This window comes from Carcharhinus amblyrhynchos, chromosome 2, assembly GCF_965287045.1.
Source record: "Carcharhinus amblyrhynchos chromosome 2, sCarAmb.v2.hapA, whole genome shotgun sequence".
Taxonomy (NCBI): Eukaryota; Metazoa; Chordata; class Chondrichthyes; order Carcharhiniformes; family Carcharhinidae; genus Carcharhinus; species Carcharhinus amblyrhynchos.
This window is the reverse complement of record NC_137325.1, coordinates 108,652,595-108,672,760: the sequence shown is the minus strand read 5'-3', so window position 1 is coordinate 108,672,760 and position 20,166 is coordinate 108,652,595. Positions and strand designations below refer to the sequence as shown.

At 41.2% G+C, this 20,166-nt stretch overlaps 1 protein-coding gene across 2 annotated transcripts in view; it reads left to right on the top strand.

The window, feature by feature from the left end:
- The window catches only part of hacd1 (3-hydroxyacyl-CoA dehydratase 1), a 79,104-nt gene that overhangs the window by 18,136 nt on the left and 40,802 nt on the right, over positions 1-20,166 (top strand). The window contains exons 2-6 of one of the 2 annotated variants that reach the window (XM_080210865.1): positions 7,793-7,910; positions 8,026-8,044; positions 8,125-8,213; positions 10,878-11,015; positions 12,218-12,299. In XM_080210865.1, coding sequence (XP_080066991.1) covers positions 7,793-7,910; positions 8,026-8,044; positions 8,125-8,213; positions 10,878-11,015; positions 12,218-12,299 — 446 coding nt within the window. The remainder of the gene's footprint in view (positions 1-7,792; positions 7,911-8,025; positions 8,045-8,124; positions 8,214-10,877; positions 11,016-12,217; positions 12,300-20,166) is intronic. The other variant, XM_080210858.1, reaches the window with a different exon arrangement.

Sequence of the window (20,166 nt, the reverse complement as noted above, 5' to 3'; positions counted from 1 at the left end):
AGATCATTTATAAAAATTACAAACAGCAGTGGCCCCAAAACAGATCGCTGAGGCACACCACTTGTAACCGAACTCCATGACGAATACTTTCCATCAATCACCACCCTCTGTCTCCTATCTGCTAGCCAATTCCTGATCCAATTAACTAAATCACCCCCAATCCCATACATCTGCATTTTCTGCAGAAGCCTTCCATGGTGAACCTTATCAAACGCCTTACTAAAGTCCATATATACCACGTCAACTGCCTTACCCCCATCCACCTCTTTGGTCACTTTCTCAAAAAACTCAATAAGGTTAGTAAGGCACGACCTATCCTTCACAAAACCGTGCTGACTATCTCCAATCAATACATTACTCTTTAAATAACTATAAATCCTATCCCTAATAATTTTTTCTAAAACCTTGCCCACAACAGAAGAAAGACTCACCGGTCTATAATTCCTGGGGAAGTCTCTGTTCCCCTTCTTAAACAATGGGACAACATTCGCTATCCTCCAATCCTCTGGCACTATACCTGTGACCAACAACGACCTGAAAATCAGAGCCAGAGGCTCTGCAATCGCCTCTCTTGCCTCCCAGAGAATCCTAGGGTAAATCCCATCCGGCCCAGGAGACTTATCTATTTTCAAACCCTCAAGAATATCTAGCACATGCTCCTTCTCAACTGCAATACTGTCCAGTTTACAACCCTGTAACCCAGTGTTCTCCACAGCTACAGTTATGTCTCCCGTGAATACCGAAGAGAAATATTGGTTCAATGCCTCTCCAATCTCTTCCGGTTCCACACATAACTTCCCACTGCTGTCTCTAACTGGCCCTAATCTTGCCCTAACCAATCTTCTGTTCTTAACATATCTATAGAACGCCTTAGGATTCTCCTTAATCCTATCAGCCAAAGACTTCTCGTGTCCTCTTTTAGCTCTTCTTAACTCACTCTTTAACTCCCTCCTAGCCAATCTAAAGCTTTCCAGTGCACTACCTGAGCCCTCAAGTCTCATCCTGACATAAGCCTCCTTTCTCCTTTTAACCAGCGAAACAACTGTTTTAGTGCACCACGGTTCCCTTGCTCGACCATTTCCTCCTTGCCTGACAGGGACATACAAATCAAGGACTCACAGTAGCTGCTCCTTGAAAAAACTCCACATTTCGGACGTTCCCAGCCCCTGTAGTCTCCTAGTCCAACCTATGCTTCCTAATTCTCTCCTAATAGCCTCATAATTACCGTTCCCCCAGCTAAAACTACTGTCCCGAGGTTCCAGGCTATCCCTTTTCATCACTAAGGTGAACGTAACCGAATTGTGGTCACTATCACCAAAATGCACACCAACTTCCAAGTCTAACACCTGGTCTGGCTCATTTCCCAGCACCAAATCCAATATAGCCTCACCTCTAGTTGGTCTATCTACATACTGAGTCAAAAAACCTTCCTGCACGCTTTGTGCAAAAACTGACCCCTCTAATGAGCTAGACCTATAGCTATTCCAATCAATATTAGTAAAGTTAAAGTCCCCCATAACAATTACCCTATTACTTTCACTCCTATCCAGGATTGTCTCCGCAATCCATTCCTCAACCTCTCTAGAACTTTTAGGAGGTCTATAAAAGACTCCCAACAGGGTGACCTCTCCTCTCCTATTTCTAGTCTCAGCCCATACTACCTCAACAGACAAGTCCTCATCAAACTTCTTCTCTGACATTGTGATACAATCCTTGACTAATAATGCTACCCCTCCCCCCCTTCCTTCTACCTCCTTCTCTACTCCGACTGAAGCATTTGAACCCCGGAACCTGCAACAACCGGGAACCTGCAACAAAATCCATTAGTTCTTAGGTGACCTATGACAGGGTCAGAGAATTCTGGCAAAATGGCACTGATATTTTGGGAAGGTGTGGAGAAAGTAGGGATACGTATTTGTGAAGGGAAAGCTAGGAACATTGGGGTGCCCTGTTGAAATTAATGGCAGGAATGCTATCCTTTTTGCTTCTTGGCTGACTGCCAAATGAGGAAGTCTGCAGCTACAATATGCTGGGAATAGTTCTTGGCCATTGGAAAATATTTTGGAAGGTTGTGGGATTGAAGGGTGTCATGGGGTTCATGTTCTAAGTACAGCAGCAAAGACAGAGAGAAAGAAGGATGAAGCATGTCAAGGATGGAGGTAGATTGCAGAGGAGGAGGTCAGTACATTACAGAAAATTTGCATGAAGGGCTAGGGTGGGGGAAAGCGTTCCTGCTTTTCCTGAGCCAAAAAGCATTTGCCTGCTGGATCTAACTGTTCTGATCTCCCTTTAAATGTCAAGTTACTGATCCTGGGGGATTCTCATCAAATAGCTGCCAAATTGGAATATGATCTCATTAACAGTTATTATAATTATGGACCTCCAGCATTGGATATTCAGAGGCCATCAAATGTGCTGTGTTTAAAATGGAAATAAATGTATTCGAGGTGGTTTCAAAAGTTTTCTCATTTTTAACCCATTCTACCCAAAGGTATGGTGGGAGAACGGATTGAACTTCCCTCAATTATTTTTACAACCAGATTATCATGCTGCAAATGGATAAGTGCCTGTGGAACTGATTTCCAGGATCCAATCATTTGGCTGAACAGCAGCTCCTGTTAAAGCAAATAGAGGGATTTTTTTTAAAATGAGAGTTTCATTCATCATTGGACTTCTGATATTTAGAATTGGAGTAGAAAGATGCTTGTATAACCCCCACTTTGCTCTTTGTCAGTCCAAGCAGTGGCATGTGTTAGCCGAAGAATAATATGATGAACCTTTATGTAGCATTGACTTGGCTTCAACTGGTATTTTGCACCTAATTCCGTATACACACTTTAAGAATGGTATGGAGACTTCAGTGAGGGAGCAAAAAAGATTTACAAGAATGGTTCCAGGAATGATCTGCAGTGCACTGCTTGAAAGGATGTTGAAGACATTTACAGTCATGGTTTTCAAAAGTGAATAGGATAAACACCTGATGGGGAAAATTACAGGGCTCTGGGACTAACTAAATTGCTTTTGCACAGCCAGCATGGGCTCAATGAGTTTGAATGGTCTCATTCTATGCTGTTGCCTACTTCAGTACAGCAACCATGCTATGTGTCTATTCTATCATACTGATATTTTTTGCTGAAGGTAAGGGAAATTAAATTGGGATGTCCTATTGGTCACACCTGAGGTTCATATATTGGCAGAACATGGGAACGAAGCAATCTGCCCTTTTTTTTTGATGGCAGCATCAGAAGTCGAGCAGATTTAATTACTGTGCATCACTGGAACATCAGACTAAATGTGTTTTATTGATGGAAGGCAAAAGAAACATCTGAAAATATTTGTGCAGAAGATTTGAACTTGCAAGACATTGTAGCATCTATTCTGATGTCCAAAAGTTCACAAATTGGCTTGCAATGTAGAAATCAGGTTGAAAGTAAAACCACATCCTTCTGTCCACCCAAACAATATCCATACTTTCTTTTAAAATATCAATATATTGACATTTTTGGATAAATAACGGTTTTATGTTTCAACTTGTTAGTAATTAAATATTTCAATAATTTCTCGTCAGTTCTCGAATCAAAAGGTGGCCATTTGCATTTCTACCTGAGAACAAGTCATGTAAGTCACATTATCATGAAAATTGGTGGATTTTTTTTTGTTTTGAGTTTATCTTTGTGAATGCAGTTAGGGCCTAGCAAACAAGCAAGATGGGTTAATGTTTGGCTAAGCAGCTTTGAGTTTTGTGTAGCTTGTAGCTCCTTGGAAGTCAACGGTTAAAACCAGACCAATATCTGAAGTGGAGGTAATAAATCATCCATGATGCAGCCTATTATTGGAAGCTGGTATTCAGTTTAAGAGACCAATTGGGTTTACAGATTCCCACACAGTCTGATTGAAAACTCTTGGGCAAAGAAAGAGCAAGACGAGGACAGGGAATAGCCGCCATTGTAATTGCAAGGGAAAACGACTGTTTTCCTTGTTAATTACCAGACAGAAAGCTTATCTGCTGGTTGAAGAAAAGGAACCTGTAGTGATTTAAGGCCGCTGGAAGAAGGAAGGAGCTTTACTGTTGAAAGATGGGTCAGCAATGTTCAGAAGATGAGAGAGGATTTTCAACGGTTGCTGGAAAGTTAAGCTTGGCAAAAAAGGGAGTTGTGAACTCACTGGAAATTGGGAATGACTTTAGGCTACTTGTGAAGACTGTAATGCTGTGGAAAATGTGCTATAAAGTTGTTTCTGTGGTGTGGGATTATTGGTCGCATTAAGACAATAATAAAAATTATATTTTCTGTAGTTTAGAATATTATTTGTCTAGAAATTAGTAATGCTTAGTCAATTTTTTTGTTACAGTAAAAGCCTTAAAATTTGAAATCTTATGCAATTCCTTTAGGTCAGTTACTGGGAATTCAAATATCTTTTTAAAAGCTATTGACCTATTTGGGGATCACAACTATCTGGAAAGCATCTTCAATTGTACAAAAATAAGTTACATTATTTACATCTTCTGATAATTTGTTTTCTGATGAAAGATGGAGTTGACTAGGCTCATGTCCTCTAGAGTTTACAGGAATGAGAGGTGATCTCATTGAAACATATAAAATTCTTAAGGGGCTCGGTAGGTTTGATGCTGGGAGGAAACTTCCCTGGATGTGGAGTCTAGTACTGGGTATCCTAGTCTTAGAGTAAAGAACTGAATGAAGAAAATTTTCTTCACAAAAACAGCAGTGAATTTTTGGAATTCAATACCCCAAGAGAGCTGTGGGTGCTTTGTCCTGGAGTATATTCAAAATAGTTCAAAGATTTTTGGATAATAAGGAAATTAAGTGATGGGGATGATTTGACAAGATATAGTCTGAAGGAGAGGATCAACAACGATGTTGAATAGCAGAGCAGGCTCAAAGGCCTGAATGGCTTATAGGGTGTTGGTAGCATCGTGGCAAAATCACTAGAAACAGCTGAAGGCGCTGGACAATGCAAATACCTTTGACAACATTTCTCTGTTACTGAAGACTTGTACTGCATAACTACACACATCCATTGCCAAGCTGTTCCAGTACAGCTCCAACACTGGTATCTAACTAGCAATGGGGAAAATTGTCTGGTATTTCCAGTCCACAAAAAAGCAGGATAAATCCAACTGGGCTAATTACTGCCTGTCATCCTGCTCTCAATCATCAGCAGAGTCATGAAAGGGGTTTTTAAACAGTTTGATCAAGCCACATTTTCTCTGTAAAAAACTGCTCACTGTTGCTCAGACTGAATTCCACCAAGGCCACTCCACTCTTGACCTCATTACAGCCTGAGTCCACACATTCAGAAAAGAGCTGAACTCCAAAGGTGAGGTGAGACTGTCACCCTTAACATCAAGGCAGCATTTGTAGGCTGTAAATCCCAAAGACTAAGGAATTGTATCAAACAATATTTTTGTAATAGTTGAATACATATCGTACCTAACCAGCCTGTTCTTGTAAAACTCAAAACAGTGTCCAAAATTAGATGCAATTCAGTCAAGCTTGCAGAGTGGCACATTTGGATCTACAGGAAGCTTCACATATTCATACACAAGGACCTATTCTTTGCAGCCAGAAAGAATACGTACACACATTGCGATAAGTAATAGCCATTCGCCGTTTCATTCTTTGACCAATCAGAATTCGTAGAATAGAATCATAGAATGCCTACAGTGCAGAAGGAGGCCATTCAGCGCATCGAACCTGCACCAACAATAATCCCACCCAGGCTCTATCCCTGTAATCTGATATATTTACCCTGCTAATCCCCCTTATACTAAAGAGCAATTTAACATAAGAACATAAGAAATAGGGGCAGGAGTAGGCCATCTCGCCCTTTGAGCCTGCCCCGCCATTCAGTATGATCGTGGCTGATCTGCAGTGGATCAGTTCCACTTTCCCGCTTTCTCCCCATAACCCTTAATTCCCTTGCCTATCAGAAATCTACCTACCCGTGATTTAAATATATTCAACGAGGTAGGCTCCACCACTTCAATGGGCAGAGAATTCCAGAGATTCACCACCCTTTGAGTGAAGAAGTTCCTCCTCAACTCTGTTCTAAACTGCACCCCCCCCGCCCCTATTTTGAGGCTGTGCCCTCTAGTTCTGTTTTCCTTTCTAAGCGGAAAGAATCTCTCTACCTCTACCCTACCTAGCCTCTTCATTATCTTGTAAATCTCTATAAGATCCCACCCCCCCCCCCCACAGCCTTCTAAACTCCAACGAGTACAGGCCCAGTCTATTTAATCTCTCCTCATAAGCTAACCCCCTCATCTCCAGTATCAGCCTCGTGAACCTTCTCTGTACTCCCTCCAAGGCCAGTATATCCTTTGGCAAATGAGGGGACCAAAACTGCACAAAGCTCTCCAGTTGCGGCCTCACCAGTGCCTTGTACAGTTGCAACAAGACCTCCCTGCTTTTATATTCTATCCCCCTCGCGATAAAGGCTAACATTCCATTCACCTTCTTGATCACCTGCTGCACCTGAAAACTGAGTTTTTGCGATTCATGTACAAGGACCCCCAGGTCCCTCTGCACAGTGGCATGCTGCAGCTTTTCACCCTTGAAATAATATTCCTAACATGGCCAATCAACCTAACCTGCATGTTTTTGGACTCTGGAAGGAAACCAGAGCACCCAGAGGAAACCCACACAGGGAGAATGTGCAAACTCCACACAGACAATGACCCAAGGCCGGAATTGAACCTGGGACCCTGGTGCTGTGAGTCAGCGGTGCTAACCACTGTGCCACCTGCAGTTGAGCTGCCTGATTTAAATTTCCAAACAATGACAGTTTTACTGCCAAGCATTCACCATTAACTGGTGTATCTTCCATGGCAACGCCTCTACCATAGTCCACTTGCCTACCAATCACCATTCTCTTCTCAAAGTATAAAGTTCACGTTTCCCCAGCATCGGTATTCTTGCGATTGTCCTGATTGAGTGCAAGACGAGAAGCTTTGACAAAATGTCTTTTTACCCCAATATTCATGTTCTTTCTGGTTTATTGTGAGGAGGTGACTTTGAAATAGTAGAAAGAACATTGCCCACAATAGCAGTTTAAACTTTATGTTCATCTGGCAGCAAATTAAAAATCAGTACTGGTGAATATTTACAAGCAACATTTAACAGTTCTTTCTGTCAACTGAGAAAAACATCTAATTTTCATTGTTGTGCGAAGTCACATTGAACAGGTTGTTGCTTTAACAATTTGATCAAGTAGCTATTTACAACAGAGATTTCTGAAAATGGTCAGTTATTCTGAGGGTAAGCAATAGTTATTTGATTATTTTATAGATGGGAGTATGTTGTTTTTTCATGGAGACATTGTTGTTTCTTATTAATTTCAAAGAATGCCCATTCTGCAATTCAGTTAGCTCATGGCTGGCCAGTACCTTAATTACATTTACCTGTTTTTATTTCATATCCCTTTAATACTTTTTTATTCAACTGATCCAGCCTCGCTAGCTTTTTGCACAGGTCAAGGCGGGGAGTGGGAGTTGGAGTTTGATTTCCAGTACCCTTTGTGTGAAGCAATGCTTCCTGATGTCAACACCAACTGGAGGTTATGTTCGTCAATCTGCCCTGTGCTGTCAGTATTTTCTGTATATTTTTTATTTATTACTCTCTCATTGCATGCACATTTCATTATTTTTATATTGTAACATGGTATTACTTCTTTCAGAGCTGAATTGTCTGAATTGACTGCTTATGATAAAATTACTGCATTTTTCTCAATTTGCCTCTGGTGTACATTTACATTAGTTTATTTCTGTCTCAAGGTGGCTGGTACTAGCTGTGGCTATGATCCGATTTTCTTACCAGAAAAGAACACACAAGGGACTATACAGAAGCATACAAAAGACACTAAAATTTTTCCAGACGTTTGCATTACTAGAGGTAAAAGACTGACTTGCTGTTATTATTGCATTTGTGAAAATTATTGATTATATAATTAGCAATGTAAATTTTTGTTTACAATAGCTCATTTTTTCTTCCTTTTAATACTCCACAGATTGTCCACTGTGCTGTTGGTGAGTAATTGATCGATTGAGCACAGTATTAAATGTGGAATTTTTTTATTAATTGCAGAGTAAATTCTTTTTTTCTGAAGGGATAGTACGAACTTCGGTGCTCGTTACTGGGGTCCAAGTCATGTCCAGAATTTTCATGGTGTGGTTTGTTATCCACAGTATAAGACCGGTAAGTTTAATTCAATATTTTGATGAATTCTGAAGCCCTTGCTCATCTTCCCTAAGCTGCTGGTAGTATTGCTATTGTATGGGTGGAAGAAAACTGCATATAAAATTAGTAATACAAATTTTGTTTTAGCCTGCTGTCCCCTTCCTAATCCGGATTCCTGGTGGTATAACCCTACTTCTGCTAACTGTCTATGTAAATCCTAACCTTGGCCCCAACATGCAGTTCTGTAGTTACCTGGTAAATCATAATATCTGGGGTGCTAACACTGTTGATTATCACAGACTGTACAGTTAGCTCCATTGTCTGCTGTTTAAGCTTAAAATGATAGTTAAAAAACCTTAAGAAGCGTATGGCACTGCTCACAATGCTAAAGGTAGGCTGCTTTAAATGTGTGTGTTTTAAGTCTTCGGTATCCTGGGATGCATGGGGCTATCAAACCTAACAAGTACTGCAGGTTTCAAACATTACATATATAACTTTAAAAATGTGTTCAAATTGGAATTTTATTGAAATGCCAAAGAGGATCCTTTTGGATGATTTTGCCAATAACAGAAGAAACACAAAGGTAAATTTTCCAGTCCCTCCTGTTGCAGAAATCATCATGGTCAGGATGACAATTTGACAGACCATTTAAAGATACATGAACCTCTGGCTGGAATTTGTGATCCTGGGGTGGGTGTGATTGGAAAATTCCACCCACCATGTTAATGAGACACCTTAGCCGGTTGTAAAGGAAATAACTTGCCCATTTATTGCACCATCAGGGCATCCTAATGAACTATTTTTGAGGTGAACTTTGCTTTAGGCAAATGTAGCAAACGATGTTCATACAACAAGCCCACAAAAACCAAGTAGAATCATGAAATCACAATTCTTACAATGCAGAAGGAGACGATTCAGCCATAATGTCTGCACTGACTCTCCAAATGAACAATTCACCTAGTGCCATTCTCCTGCCTTCTCTCCAAAACTCTGCACATTTTTAGATACGTCTTTTGAACACTTCGATTGAAACTGTATCTACCATACTCGGGTAGTGCATTCCAGCCCTTAATTACTGGTTATATGGAAAGAGTATTTTCTCATGCCGTTTTTGCTTCTTTTACCAGTTACTTTAAATCTATTTCCTTATGTTCTTGGAAAATCTCTTCAAATCAATTATTTTTTGTCGTAGTGTTGGTTGAAGGAGGAGATGTTTAGCTAGGACACAGATTTCCCTTGCCCCTATTTTGAATAATTCCATGGACTCATTTATATCTGCCCAAATAAGCAGGTGGAATTGTGTTTAAAAGAGAGCATTTCTGACGATGCAGCTGGTCTTTAATACTGCACTGAAATACTGCTTTGATTCAAATGTGACAATTTTACTAGTGGAGTAAGCTGACATTTTTATACTAAAGAAGATTAGTGCATGCTAGTAATATAGAAATGACCTGATTTATTTACTGTATGCTGACACTACTTGTGGTGTTGCAAACTACTGCGAGTGAATTATCATCTTGATTGTTTCTTGAAGTTAGGAAAAAAAACTCTTGGTGGAAAGAAATGAAAGCAAACTGTTGAACTCAATTTTGATGATTTGTTTCAATTAAATAATTGTGAATGTGCAGTGTGTTGGCATAATGTACTGTTCAACTGTCTTAATGTTTTGAGTTCTTGTTCTCAGCTGTGTAGGAATTTGAGCATGGGGTTCTTGGAGGGAGAATCTGTCTGCTGTGTTCTTACATAGGCAGAAACCTGTAAATAGGTTGCTTGCCAGAATAGACAAGAGGGTGACACTGAAATCCGAATGCTAGGAAACAAATTAGCAGTGCCAGAAAATATCTATTAAAATACTTCTGCAGCTTGTAAATTTGCATTCAGAAATTAAGAATTTAGCTAGGGTACATTCTAGGTAGCAAAGCATTATTTCATTTTTACAGAGAATAATAGTTGCCACTATATTTCAAAGGCCACACAGCACATTGGACAAATAGCTGAATTACAAATCAGAGTGTGATTTTGCAACCTTTGCAGAATCTGCAGTGAAATTCTACAGTTTAGTTATAGGTGTAATTTGCATGTTAGAGTCAGAGGTTTAGGCATGGAAACAGGCCCTTTGGCCCAACTTGTCCATGCCACCCAGTTTTTACTACCAAGCTAGTCCCAATTGTCCATCACGCATTTTCAGTTGAAAAGCACCGATCTACATGTACAGTGTAATTGGAGTTAATGTATACTCCACTAAGGCGTTGTTAAGATTGACATGGAGAGAGATGGGTAATAAATACTGGCCTAGTTAGCAACACCCACATCCTGTAAATGATAAACTGTAACTACATATATAAATGCCCATTGGTTTTATCAGTTGGTAATTTATAACAAATCTGAATTCTACAATACAAATTTGTTTTTACCTAGAACTATTTCAGCAGTATTGACATTACTTCCACATAGCATTATTTCATTACATTTATGTGGAAAGATCATGTATATAACTCTATGTTAAATGTTATTAATTTGTCATTGCAAGGTATTTGTGGTGGTCTAATTTGTGCTTAAGTGTTTCTCTGAGCACAGTAGGAAGAGGAAATCAAATACACTTCTAACTCTAGGACTTAAATCATGTAAATGATATTAGGTTTTGTTTCTGATCTTGCCTTTTTTTCATGGAATAATCTGCAGATACAGAATGAGGAAAGCGTCGTTCTTTTCTTGGTCACATGGACAGTGACAGAGATTACCCGATATTCCTTTTACACATTCAATCTGCTCAACCATTTGCCTTACTTCATTAAATGGGCCAGGTGGGCGAATGTGATGGTATGCAGCTGCTTTGTGATCTGTGTGTGATGAAGTTTTGCATGCTGTGCTAACATTGGATGCTGCAGTTACTAATGGAGTTTAGCCATTGCAAAATAGCAGGATGTAGCTAATGGCTATACCATCATGAAGTGAGAAAAATGAAATAATCTGCAGCTATTTGCTTTCATAATCAGTATTAGATTCTGAAGGAATATTATTCTGAAATTGCTATTTGATGAGGCTTCTTATGATGATTGAGTTGACTAAGCTGCCTAAATGTAATATCCTAATGTAGTGTTTTGAGACTCTTGACTTTCCTTAATGTTGAAATTATTTATCACTTTATCTGAAGTTATGAAAGGAAAGTTCAGATCTGTGCAAAAATATATCTAAAATTTATGAAATGAACTAATTTGTGGCTATTAAGTCTGCAGTTCATAATTATATCAATTGTAGTTATTACAACTAATTAAGTATCTTTTTAGTTAGCTGAAAATGGATTATGCATTTTTTTTCTCAACCATTATGCTGCTTTACTTAGTTGATGATGAAAAAAATTTTTGTCTGTAATCCATACAATTTATGCCAAGATCCTGAATCATAACAGACAGGCATTAATTGGAATTAAACATAAACATCAGGACAAATAATAGGGGTTTTGGTTGGTTTGTACTTAAATTTGAAGTTGGCTGTTTCATCAAATTTACTCATGTTTTTGCTATGATACTACAGTGTAAAGCAAAGTAAAGCAGTCTGGTTGGCCAGAGAAACTGTGAAATTATTCTTCTGCTTTCTTTCCTGGAATGATTGAATAAATGAAGATAGTAATATTGTACCAGATCTCAAACAATAAACCTGCCAAAATACAGTGGTAAATAAATGATGTCTAGCTGCATTTCTCAGTTAAGTCAGGTGTTAAACTGCTCAATATGATAGAAGCATTATCTTTGTAGTGCTAAACTATTTTATGTATATAGTTAATCTGCAAGTACAGAATACATTGTACGTACAACAGAATAAAATCCTTATTTTAAGATGGATATAAGGAATTGTGAGTTCATACTGAAACAGATCTTTTATTCCTCTTTCATCGTAATGTGTCATCTTTTTGTGTCCTCTTCCATTCCTCAGCTATTCTACTCATGTTGCGCTATCCTAGCTTTGTTTCTTTCTCTACACTTTAACCCTTCACTCATGGTCTCTTTTCATCTACATTCTAGTCTGCAAGATTCAAGGTCAATAATCATCATGCTGAGTTAATGGTTTTCCACAGAGTAACAGATGAAAGAGAAAACAATAATAGTATGTGAATTATGCATTTTTGAATTGTGCCAAAGTAAGCTATTGTTTGAGGTATAAGGAAAAATGAAAGCAAAACCAATCTAAAGTATACAAATCATGTGTTCATGGACCATGATGAAGCTCTTGATTAAATTATGTAAATATAATTGGGTAAAAACAATCTCTCATTGTGGAAGAATTTTCAGATGTAGATAATGAACTGCATTGGTAAGCTTATTTATGCTATTGTGAATTATATAAAGCTTAATTTTTATACAAATAAAGCTTTATTTTGAATATGAGAATAGAGTTTCCACTTAGACTTCAATTGGCAATCTGGGTGTAAGTTGCATTTAAAATTACACTAGTTTTTCAAAGTATTGTGGTTCAAGTTTCTGCTCAAGTTCATTTGCAAAATAAACAGAGCAGTGCAATTAAGCAATTTTTTTTCCTTCGGATTACAAACTCATTGTATTTAAGCATAATAACTTGATGCAATTTTATTCCTAAAGTTGAAAATAGGTTTATCACAAAATATTAAATATGTTGAGAATGCCTAGCTCACCATTTGAGTAATAAGGCAATTGAGGATTTGGACAAAAGTAGAATTCTGAACCATTTACTTGTTAGCACTGCTGCCTGTCAGTCCCCAGGGAACAGGTTCGATTCCAGCCTTGGGTGACTGCCTCAGTGGAGTTTGCACATTCTCCCCATGACTGCATGGGTTTTCTCTGGGTACTCCTATTTCCTCCCACAGTCCAAAGATATGCAGGTTAGATGGATTGATCATGGTAAGTGCACGGGGTTACGGGAATAGGGTGATTTAAGAATATAAGAACACAAGAAATAGGAGCAGGAGTAGGCCATCTAGCCCTTCGAGCCTGCCCCGCCATTCAATAAGATGATGGCTGATCTGAAGTGGCTCAGTTCCACTTTCCCGCTTTATCCCCATAACCCTTAATCCCCTTGCCTACCAAAAACCTATGTACCTGCGACTTAACTTTATTTCGCGAGGTAGCCTCCACCACTTCAACTGGCAGAGAATTCCAGAGATTCACCACCCTTTGAGTGAAGAAGTTCCTCCTCAACTGTGTTCTAAACAGCACCCCCCCTTATCTTGAGGCTGTGCCCTTTAGTCCTGCTGTCCTTTCTGAGCGGGAAGAACCTCTCCACATCTACCCTATCCATCCCCTTCATCATCTTATACGTCTCAATAAGATCCCCCCCTCATCCTTTTAAACTCCAACAAGTACAAGCCCAGTCTATTCAGCCTCTCTTCATAGTTCAACCCCCTCAACTCCGGTATCAGCCTAGTGAACCTCCTCTGCGCTCCCTCCAAGGCCAAAATATCTTTGCGCAAGTGCAGCGACCAAAACTGCACACAGTACTCCAGCTGCGGTCTCACCAATGCCCTGTACGGTTGCAGCAAGACCTCCCTACTTTTATATTCAATCCCCCTCGCTATGAAGGCCAGCATCCCATTTGCCTTCCTGATCACCTGCAGACTGGGTTTTTGTGACTCATGCACAAGGACCCCCAGGTCCCTCTGCACCATAGCATGCTGCAGCTTTTCACCCTTTAAATAGTAGTCCCTCCTACTATTATTCCTGCCAAAGTGGATAACCTCACACTTGCCAACATTGTATTCTATCTGCCAGGTCCTCGCCCACTCGCTTAGCCTATCTAGATCCCTCTGCAGACCTTCTACACCCTCCGCACAATTTGCTTTTCCACTTATCTTTGTGTCATCAGCAAATTTCGACACCCTACATTCAGCTCCCTCCTCCAGATCATCTATATAAATGGTAAATAGCTGAGGCCCCAGCACCAAACCCTGGGGCACTCCACTAGTCACCAACCGCCAATCCGAATAGCACCAATTGACACCTACTCTCTGCCTCCTATTTGACAGCCAATCCTCTATCCACGCTAACACCTTGCCCCCAACTCCATGCCCCCTAACATTCTGTAACAACCTTTTGTGCGGCACCTTATCAAATGCCTTCTGAAAATCGAGAAACACCACATCCACCGGTTCCCCTCCGTCCACCGCACTAGACACATCCTCATAGAATTCCAATAAATTTGTCAGACACGACTTCCCCTTAACGAATCCGTGCTGCGTCTGCTCTATCAAACAATTTTTCTCAAGGTGCCTCGCTATTTCTTCTTTGACGGATTCAAGCATTTTTCCTACAACAGACGTTAAACTAACCGGCCTATAATTTCCTGCCTTTTGCCTGCTACCCTTTTTAAACAGTGGCGTAACATTAGCCATTTTCCAATCTTCCAATCTTTCCAATCTGGAGCCGACGAGGGAGCGAGCTATCCTAGATCTGGTGTTATGTAATGAGGCAGGTAGAATTAGGGACCTTGTTGTGAGGGATCCTCTTGGGAAGAGTGATCATTGTATGGTGGAGTTTTTGACGCAGACGGAGGATGAGAAAGTAGGATCCCGGATTTGTGTCCTCTGTTTGAACAGAGGGGAGTACGATAGGATGAGAGAGGAATTGGCAAATGTAGATTGGGGGCGCAGATTGGTCGGTAGGACTGCTGAGGAACAGTGGAGGATCTTTAAGGAGATCTTTCTTGGTGTTCAGCAGAAATTTATTCCGATGGTAAAGAAGGATCGTAGGAGAAGGGATAATCAGCCGTGGTTAATGAAGGAAATAAAGGAGAGTATTAAATTAAAAGCTGATGCGTTTAGAGTGGCTAAAAGTAGTGGGCAAATAGAGGATTGGGAGAGGCTTAAAAATCAACAAAGAATGACGAAGAAGTTGATAAGGAAGGATAGACTATGAATCTAAACTAGTGCTAAATATAAGAAAGGATAGTAAGAGTTTTTATAAATATATAAAGAGGAGGAGGCTGGCTAGGGTGAATGTTGTACCCTTAGAGAATGAGAGGGGGGATTTAGTGGTGGGGGATGAGGAAATGGCTGAGGCCTTGAATAAGTTTTTTGCTTCGGTCTTCACGGAGGAGGACGCAAATAGTTTGCCGGGTATTAACGATAGAAGGATGGTAGGAGTTGAGGGCCTGAATGAGATCATTGTCACTAGAGAGGTAGTGCTCGACAGACTAGTGGGACTGATGGTGGACAAGCCCCCAGGACCGGATGGAATGTATCCCAGGGTTCTGAAGGAAATGGCGGAGGTGATAGTGCATGCCTTAGCGATTATTTTCCAAACCTCGCTGGATTCCGGGGAAGTGCCGGAAGATTGGAAAATGGCTAATGTTACGCCACTGTTTAAAAAGGGTAGCAGGCAAAAGGCAGGGAATTATCGGCCGGTTAGTTTAACATCTGTTGTAGGAAAAATGCTTGAATCCGTCATCAAAGAAGAAATAGCGAGGCATCTTGAGAAGAATTGTTTGATAGAGCAGACGCAGCACGGATTCGTTAAAGGGAAGCAGTGTCTGACGAATTTATTGGAATTCTATGAGGATGTGTCTAGTGCGGTGGAAGGAGGGGAACCGGTGGATGTGGTGTTTCTCGATTTTTCAGAAGGCATTTGATAAGGTGCCGCACAAAAGGTTGTTACAGAATGTTAGGGGGCATGGAGTAGAGGGTAAGGTGTTAGCGTGGATAGAGGATTGGCTGTCAAATAGGAGGCAGAGAGTAGATGTCAATTGGTGCTATTCGGATTGGCGGTTGGTGACTAGTAGAGTGCCCCAGGGATCAGTGCTGGGGCCTCAGCTATTTACCATTTATATAGATGATCTGGAGGAGGGAACTGAGTGTAGGGTGTTGAAGTTTGCTGATGACACAAAGATAAGTGGAAAAGCAAATTGTGCGGAGGGTGTAGAAAGTCTGCAGAGGGATCGAGATAGGCTGAGCAAGTGGGCGAGGACCTGGCAGATGGAATACAATGTTGGCAAGTGTGAGGTTATCCACTTTGGCAGGAATAATAGTAGGAGGGACTACTATTTAAAGGGTGAAAAACTGCAGCATGCTACGGTGCAGAGGGATTTGGGGGTCCTTGTGCATGAGTCGCAAAAACCCAGCCTACAGGTGAAGCAGGTGATCAGGAAGGCAAATGGGATGCTGGCCTTCATAGCGAGGGGGATTGAATATAAAAGTAGGGAGGTCTTGCAACTGTACAGGGCACTGGTGAGGCCGCAGCTGGAGTACCGTGTGCAGTTTTGGTCGCTGCACTTGCGCAAGGATATTTTGGCCTTGGAGGGGGCGCAGAGGAGGTTCACTAGGCTGATACCGGAGTTGAGGGGGTTGAACAATGAAGAGATGCTGAATAGACTGGGCTTGTACTCGTTGGAGTTTAGAAGGATGAGCGGGGATCTTACTGAGACGTAGAAGATGATGAAGGGGATGGATAGGGTAGATGTGGAGAGGTTCTTCCCGCTCAGAAAGGACAGCAGGACTAGAGGGCACAGCCTCCAGATAAGAGGGGGGGCAGTTTAGAACGGAGTTGAGGAGGAACTACTTCACTCGAAGGGTGGTGAATCTCTGGAATTCTCTGCCCGTTGAAGTGGTGGGGGCTACCTCACTAAATATATTTAAGATGTGGGTAGATAGGTTTTTGGTAGGCAAGGGGATTAAGGGTTATGGGGAGAAAGCGGGAAAGTGGAACTGAGCCACTTCAGATCAGCCATCATCTTATTGAATGGCGGGGCAGGCTCAAGGGGCTAGATGGCCTGCTCCTATTTCTTATTGTTCTTATGTTCCGGCACTTCCCCAGAATCGAGCGAGGTTTGGAAAATAATCACTAAGGCATCCACAATCACCTCTGCCATTTCCTTCAGAACCCTGGGATGCATTCCATCCGGTCCTGGGGACTTGTCCACCATCAGTCCTGCTAGTCTATCGAGCACTACCTCTCTAGTGACAGTGATCGCATTCAGGCCCTCAACTCCTACCATCCTTCTATCTTTAATACCTGGCAAACTATTTGTGTCCTCCGTGAAGATCGAAGCAAAAAACTTATTTAAGGCCTCAGCCATTTCCTCATCCCCCACCACTAAAGCCCCCCTCTCATCCTCTAAGGGTCCAACGTTCACCCTAGCCAGCCGCCGCCTCTTTTATATATTTATAAAAACTCTTACTATCCTTTTTTATATTTAGTGCTAGTTTAGCTTCATAGTCTATCCTTCCTTTCTTTATCAACTTCTTTGTCATTCTTTGTTGATTTTTAAACCTCTCCCAATCCTCTACTCGCTCACTACTTTTAGCCACTCTAAAAGCATCAGCTTTTAATTTAATACTCTCCTTTATTCCCTTCGTTAACCACGGCTGATTATCCCTTCTCCTACGATCCTTCTTTACCATCGGAATAAATTTCTGCTGAGCACCAAGAAAGATCTCCTTAAAGATTCTCCACTGTTCCTCAGCAGTCCTACCGACCAATCTGCGCCCCCAATCTACATTTGCCAATTCCTCTTTCATCCTATCGTACTCCCCTCTGTTCAAACAGAGGACACAGGTCCGGGATCCTACTTTCTCATCCTCCATCTGCATCAAAAACTCAACCATACAATGACCGCTCTTCCCAAAAGGTTTCCTCACAACAAGGTCCCTAATTCTACCTGCCTCATTACATAACACCAGACCTAAGATAGCTCGCTCCCTCGTCGGCTCCAGCACACACTGTTCAAGGAAACTATCCCGGCAGCATTCCAAGAACTCTTCCTCAAGCCCACCGCATCCAACATGGGTCAATCAATCAATATGTAGATTGAAATCCCCCATAATTATCGCCGATCCATTTCTGCACGCATCATTTATTTGCGTGTTTATAGCCCGCCCCACCTCCAGGTCATTATTTGGGGGCCTATAGACCACTCCCACCAGCGTCTTCTTCCCCTTACTGTTCCTTATCTCCACCCACAACGATTCCACGTTCTGCTCTTTGGCGCCTATATCTTCCCTTACTACCACCCTGATACTATCCTTAATCAGCAGAGCTACCCCTCCCTCTTTTTCCTCCCGTCTGTCCTTCCTAAACACTTGATACACCTGGACATTCAGCTCCCAGTCCCTGTCACTCTGCAACCACGTTTCCGTAATGGCCACCAGATCATATCCATTTGTGCTGATCTGCGCCACCAGCTCATTCACTTTGTTCCGAATGCTTCGTGCATTCAGATAAAATGTCTTTATCCCAGCCTTTATCTGTACCCTATTTGAAGGAATGCTACTAACCTTTCTCATGCCCCCTACTCCCTTTATTATTGGGACATCCTTGACCTCTTCCCGTACCTGTACCCTCTCTTTTACTTTAGACACTGTAATTTCACCTACCCTTGCACCCTTCCCACCTCCCCTCCCCCCCCCGCCCCAATTACTTTAAAGCCCTATCTACAGTCCTAGTTATACGATTCGCCAGGACTCTGGTCCCAGCACGGTTCAGACCAACACCATCCCATCCAAACAGGTCCCACCTGCCCCAATACTGGTGCCAATGCCCCATAAATTCAAAACCATTCCTCCCACACCAATCCCTGAGCCACCCATTCATCTCTTTAATCCTATCTACCCTATACCCATCTGCACGTGGTTCAGGTAGTAATCCAGAGGAGGAGGAGGAGTGGTGGGCAAGTTTGGGCATGGATAAGATGCTGTTTCGGAGAATCAGTGCAGGCTTGATGGGCCGAATGGCCGCCTCCTGCACTGTAGGGATTCAGTGGTTCTAATTTCCTTAGTGAAGGGCAGTCAGTTTCTTAATAAACTAAATGCAGGTTAAGTAACCTCTATCTGAAACCCTTAGGAAAAATTGTATTTTGGATTTTAGATAATTTTTGTTTTTGGATTCCATATACAGGCCAATTTGTATTAGAAATAGCCTCAGCTGTCTATAGTCTAAAGTAAATGGCTAGAAAAGATGTACCACTAAATAATAAAGATCAGGTGTAGTCAGTGAGGTTCATGCCAGCTCGGATCTCAGACTTCCAGTACTAAAGATCAATGAAGTTTTTAAAGAAAGCATAGTTTCTGTATTTATAGATCAAGCACTTAACTTTCAAAATGAACTTTCCTGTGCCTTTGTGTCTTTTAAAACAAAAAGTCCCAGCTTACTTATAAAAATCTTCATACTTGATAGAGACTCACCATTACTATTATTTCAATCTGGTGGTGTGGTTAGTCTTGTGGTCAGAGTTAGACACCAATATAATGGTATCAATTAAAGGTTAAAGTGATTTCCAATAATATGCTTAAAGATCTTGGAAATACTATCTCCAATGATTTGGTCTGGTCAAACTAGCAAAAACTTGAGGCTGAGACTTTTCTGTTGCTGAGGAATAAAATTGCTGACTTGGTTGATCCTGGATATGGAGACATTTTTATAAGGGGAGGTGGAGTAGGTGGGGCCTGTACTCATTGGAGTTTAGAAGAATGAGAGGCCACCTTCTTCGGATACGTATGGTTCTCAGGAGGCTTGATAGGGTAGATGCTGTAGGATTATTTCACCTTGTGGCAGAGTTTAGAACCAGAGGGTATAATCTCAAGAGTAACTGTGGTCGCCTTTTAAGACAAGAATGAGGAGGAATTTCTTCTTGGAAGTTAGTGAATCTGTGGAATTCTATACTGCAGAGGGCTGTAGATGCTGGATTGTTAAGAATGTTCAAGGCTAAGATAGCCAGATGTTTACTCATTAAAGGAGTCGAGGGTAATGGGGATAAGGTAGGAAAGTGGAGTTGAGGATTATCATGTCAGATCAGTCATGATCTCATTGAATGGCGGAGAAGATCCAATGGGCTGTATGGCCAACTTCTGCTTCTATGTCTTATGGTCTTCAGAAGTTTGTGAATGACACAAACATTGGTTGGGTGGTAAAGAGTGAGGAGGATTGCAGGATATCAAAGGCCTGGTCAGGCAGGCAGAGCAGTGGTAAATGGAATTTAACCTGGAAAAGTATTATGTTAAAATACTTGAAGA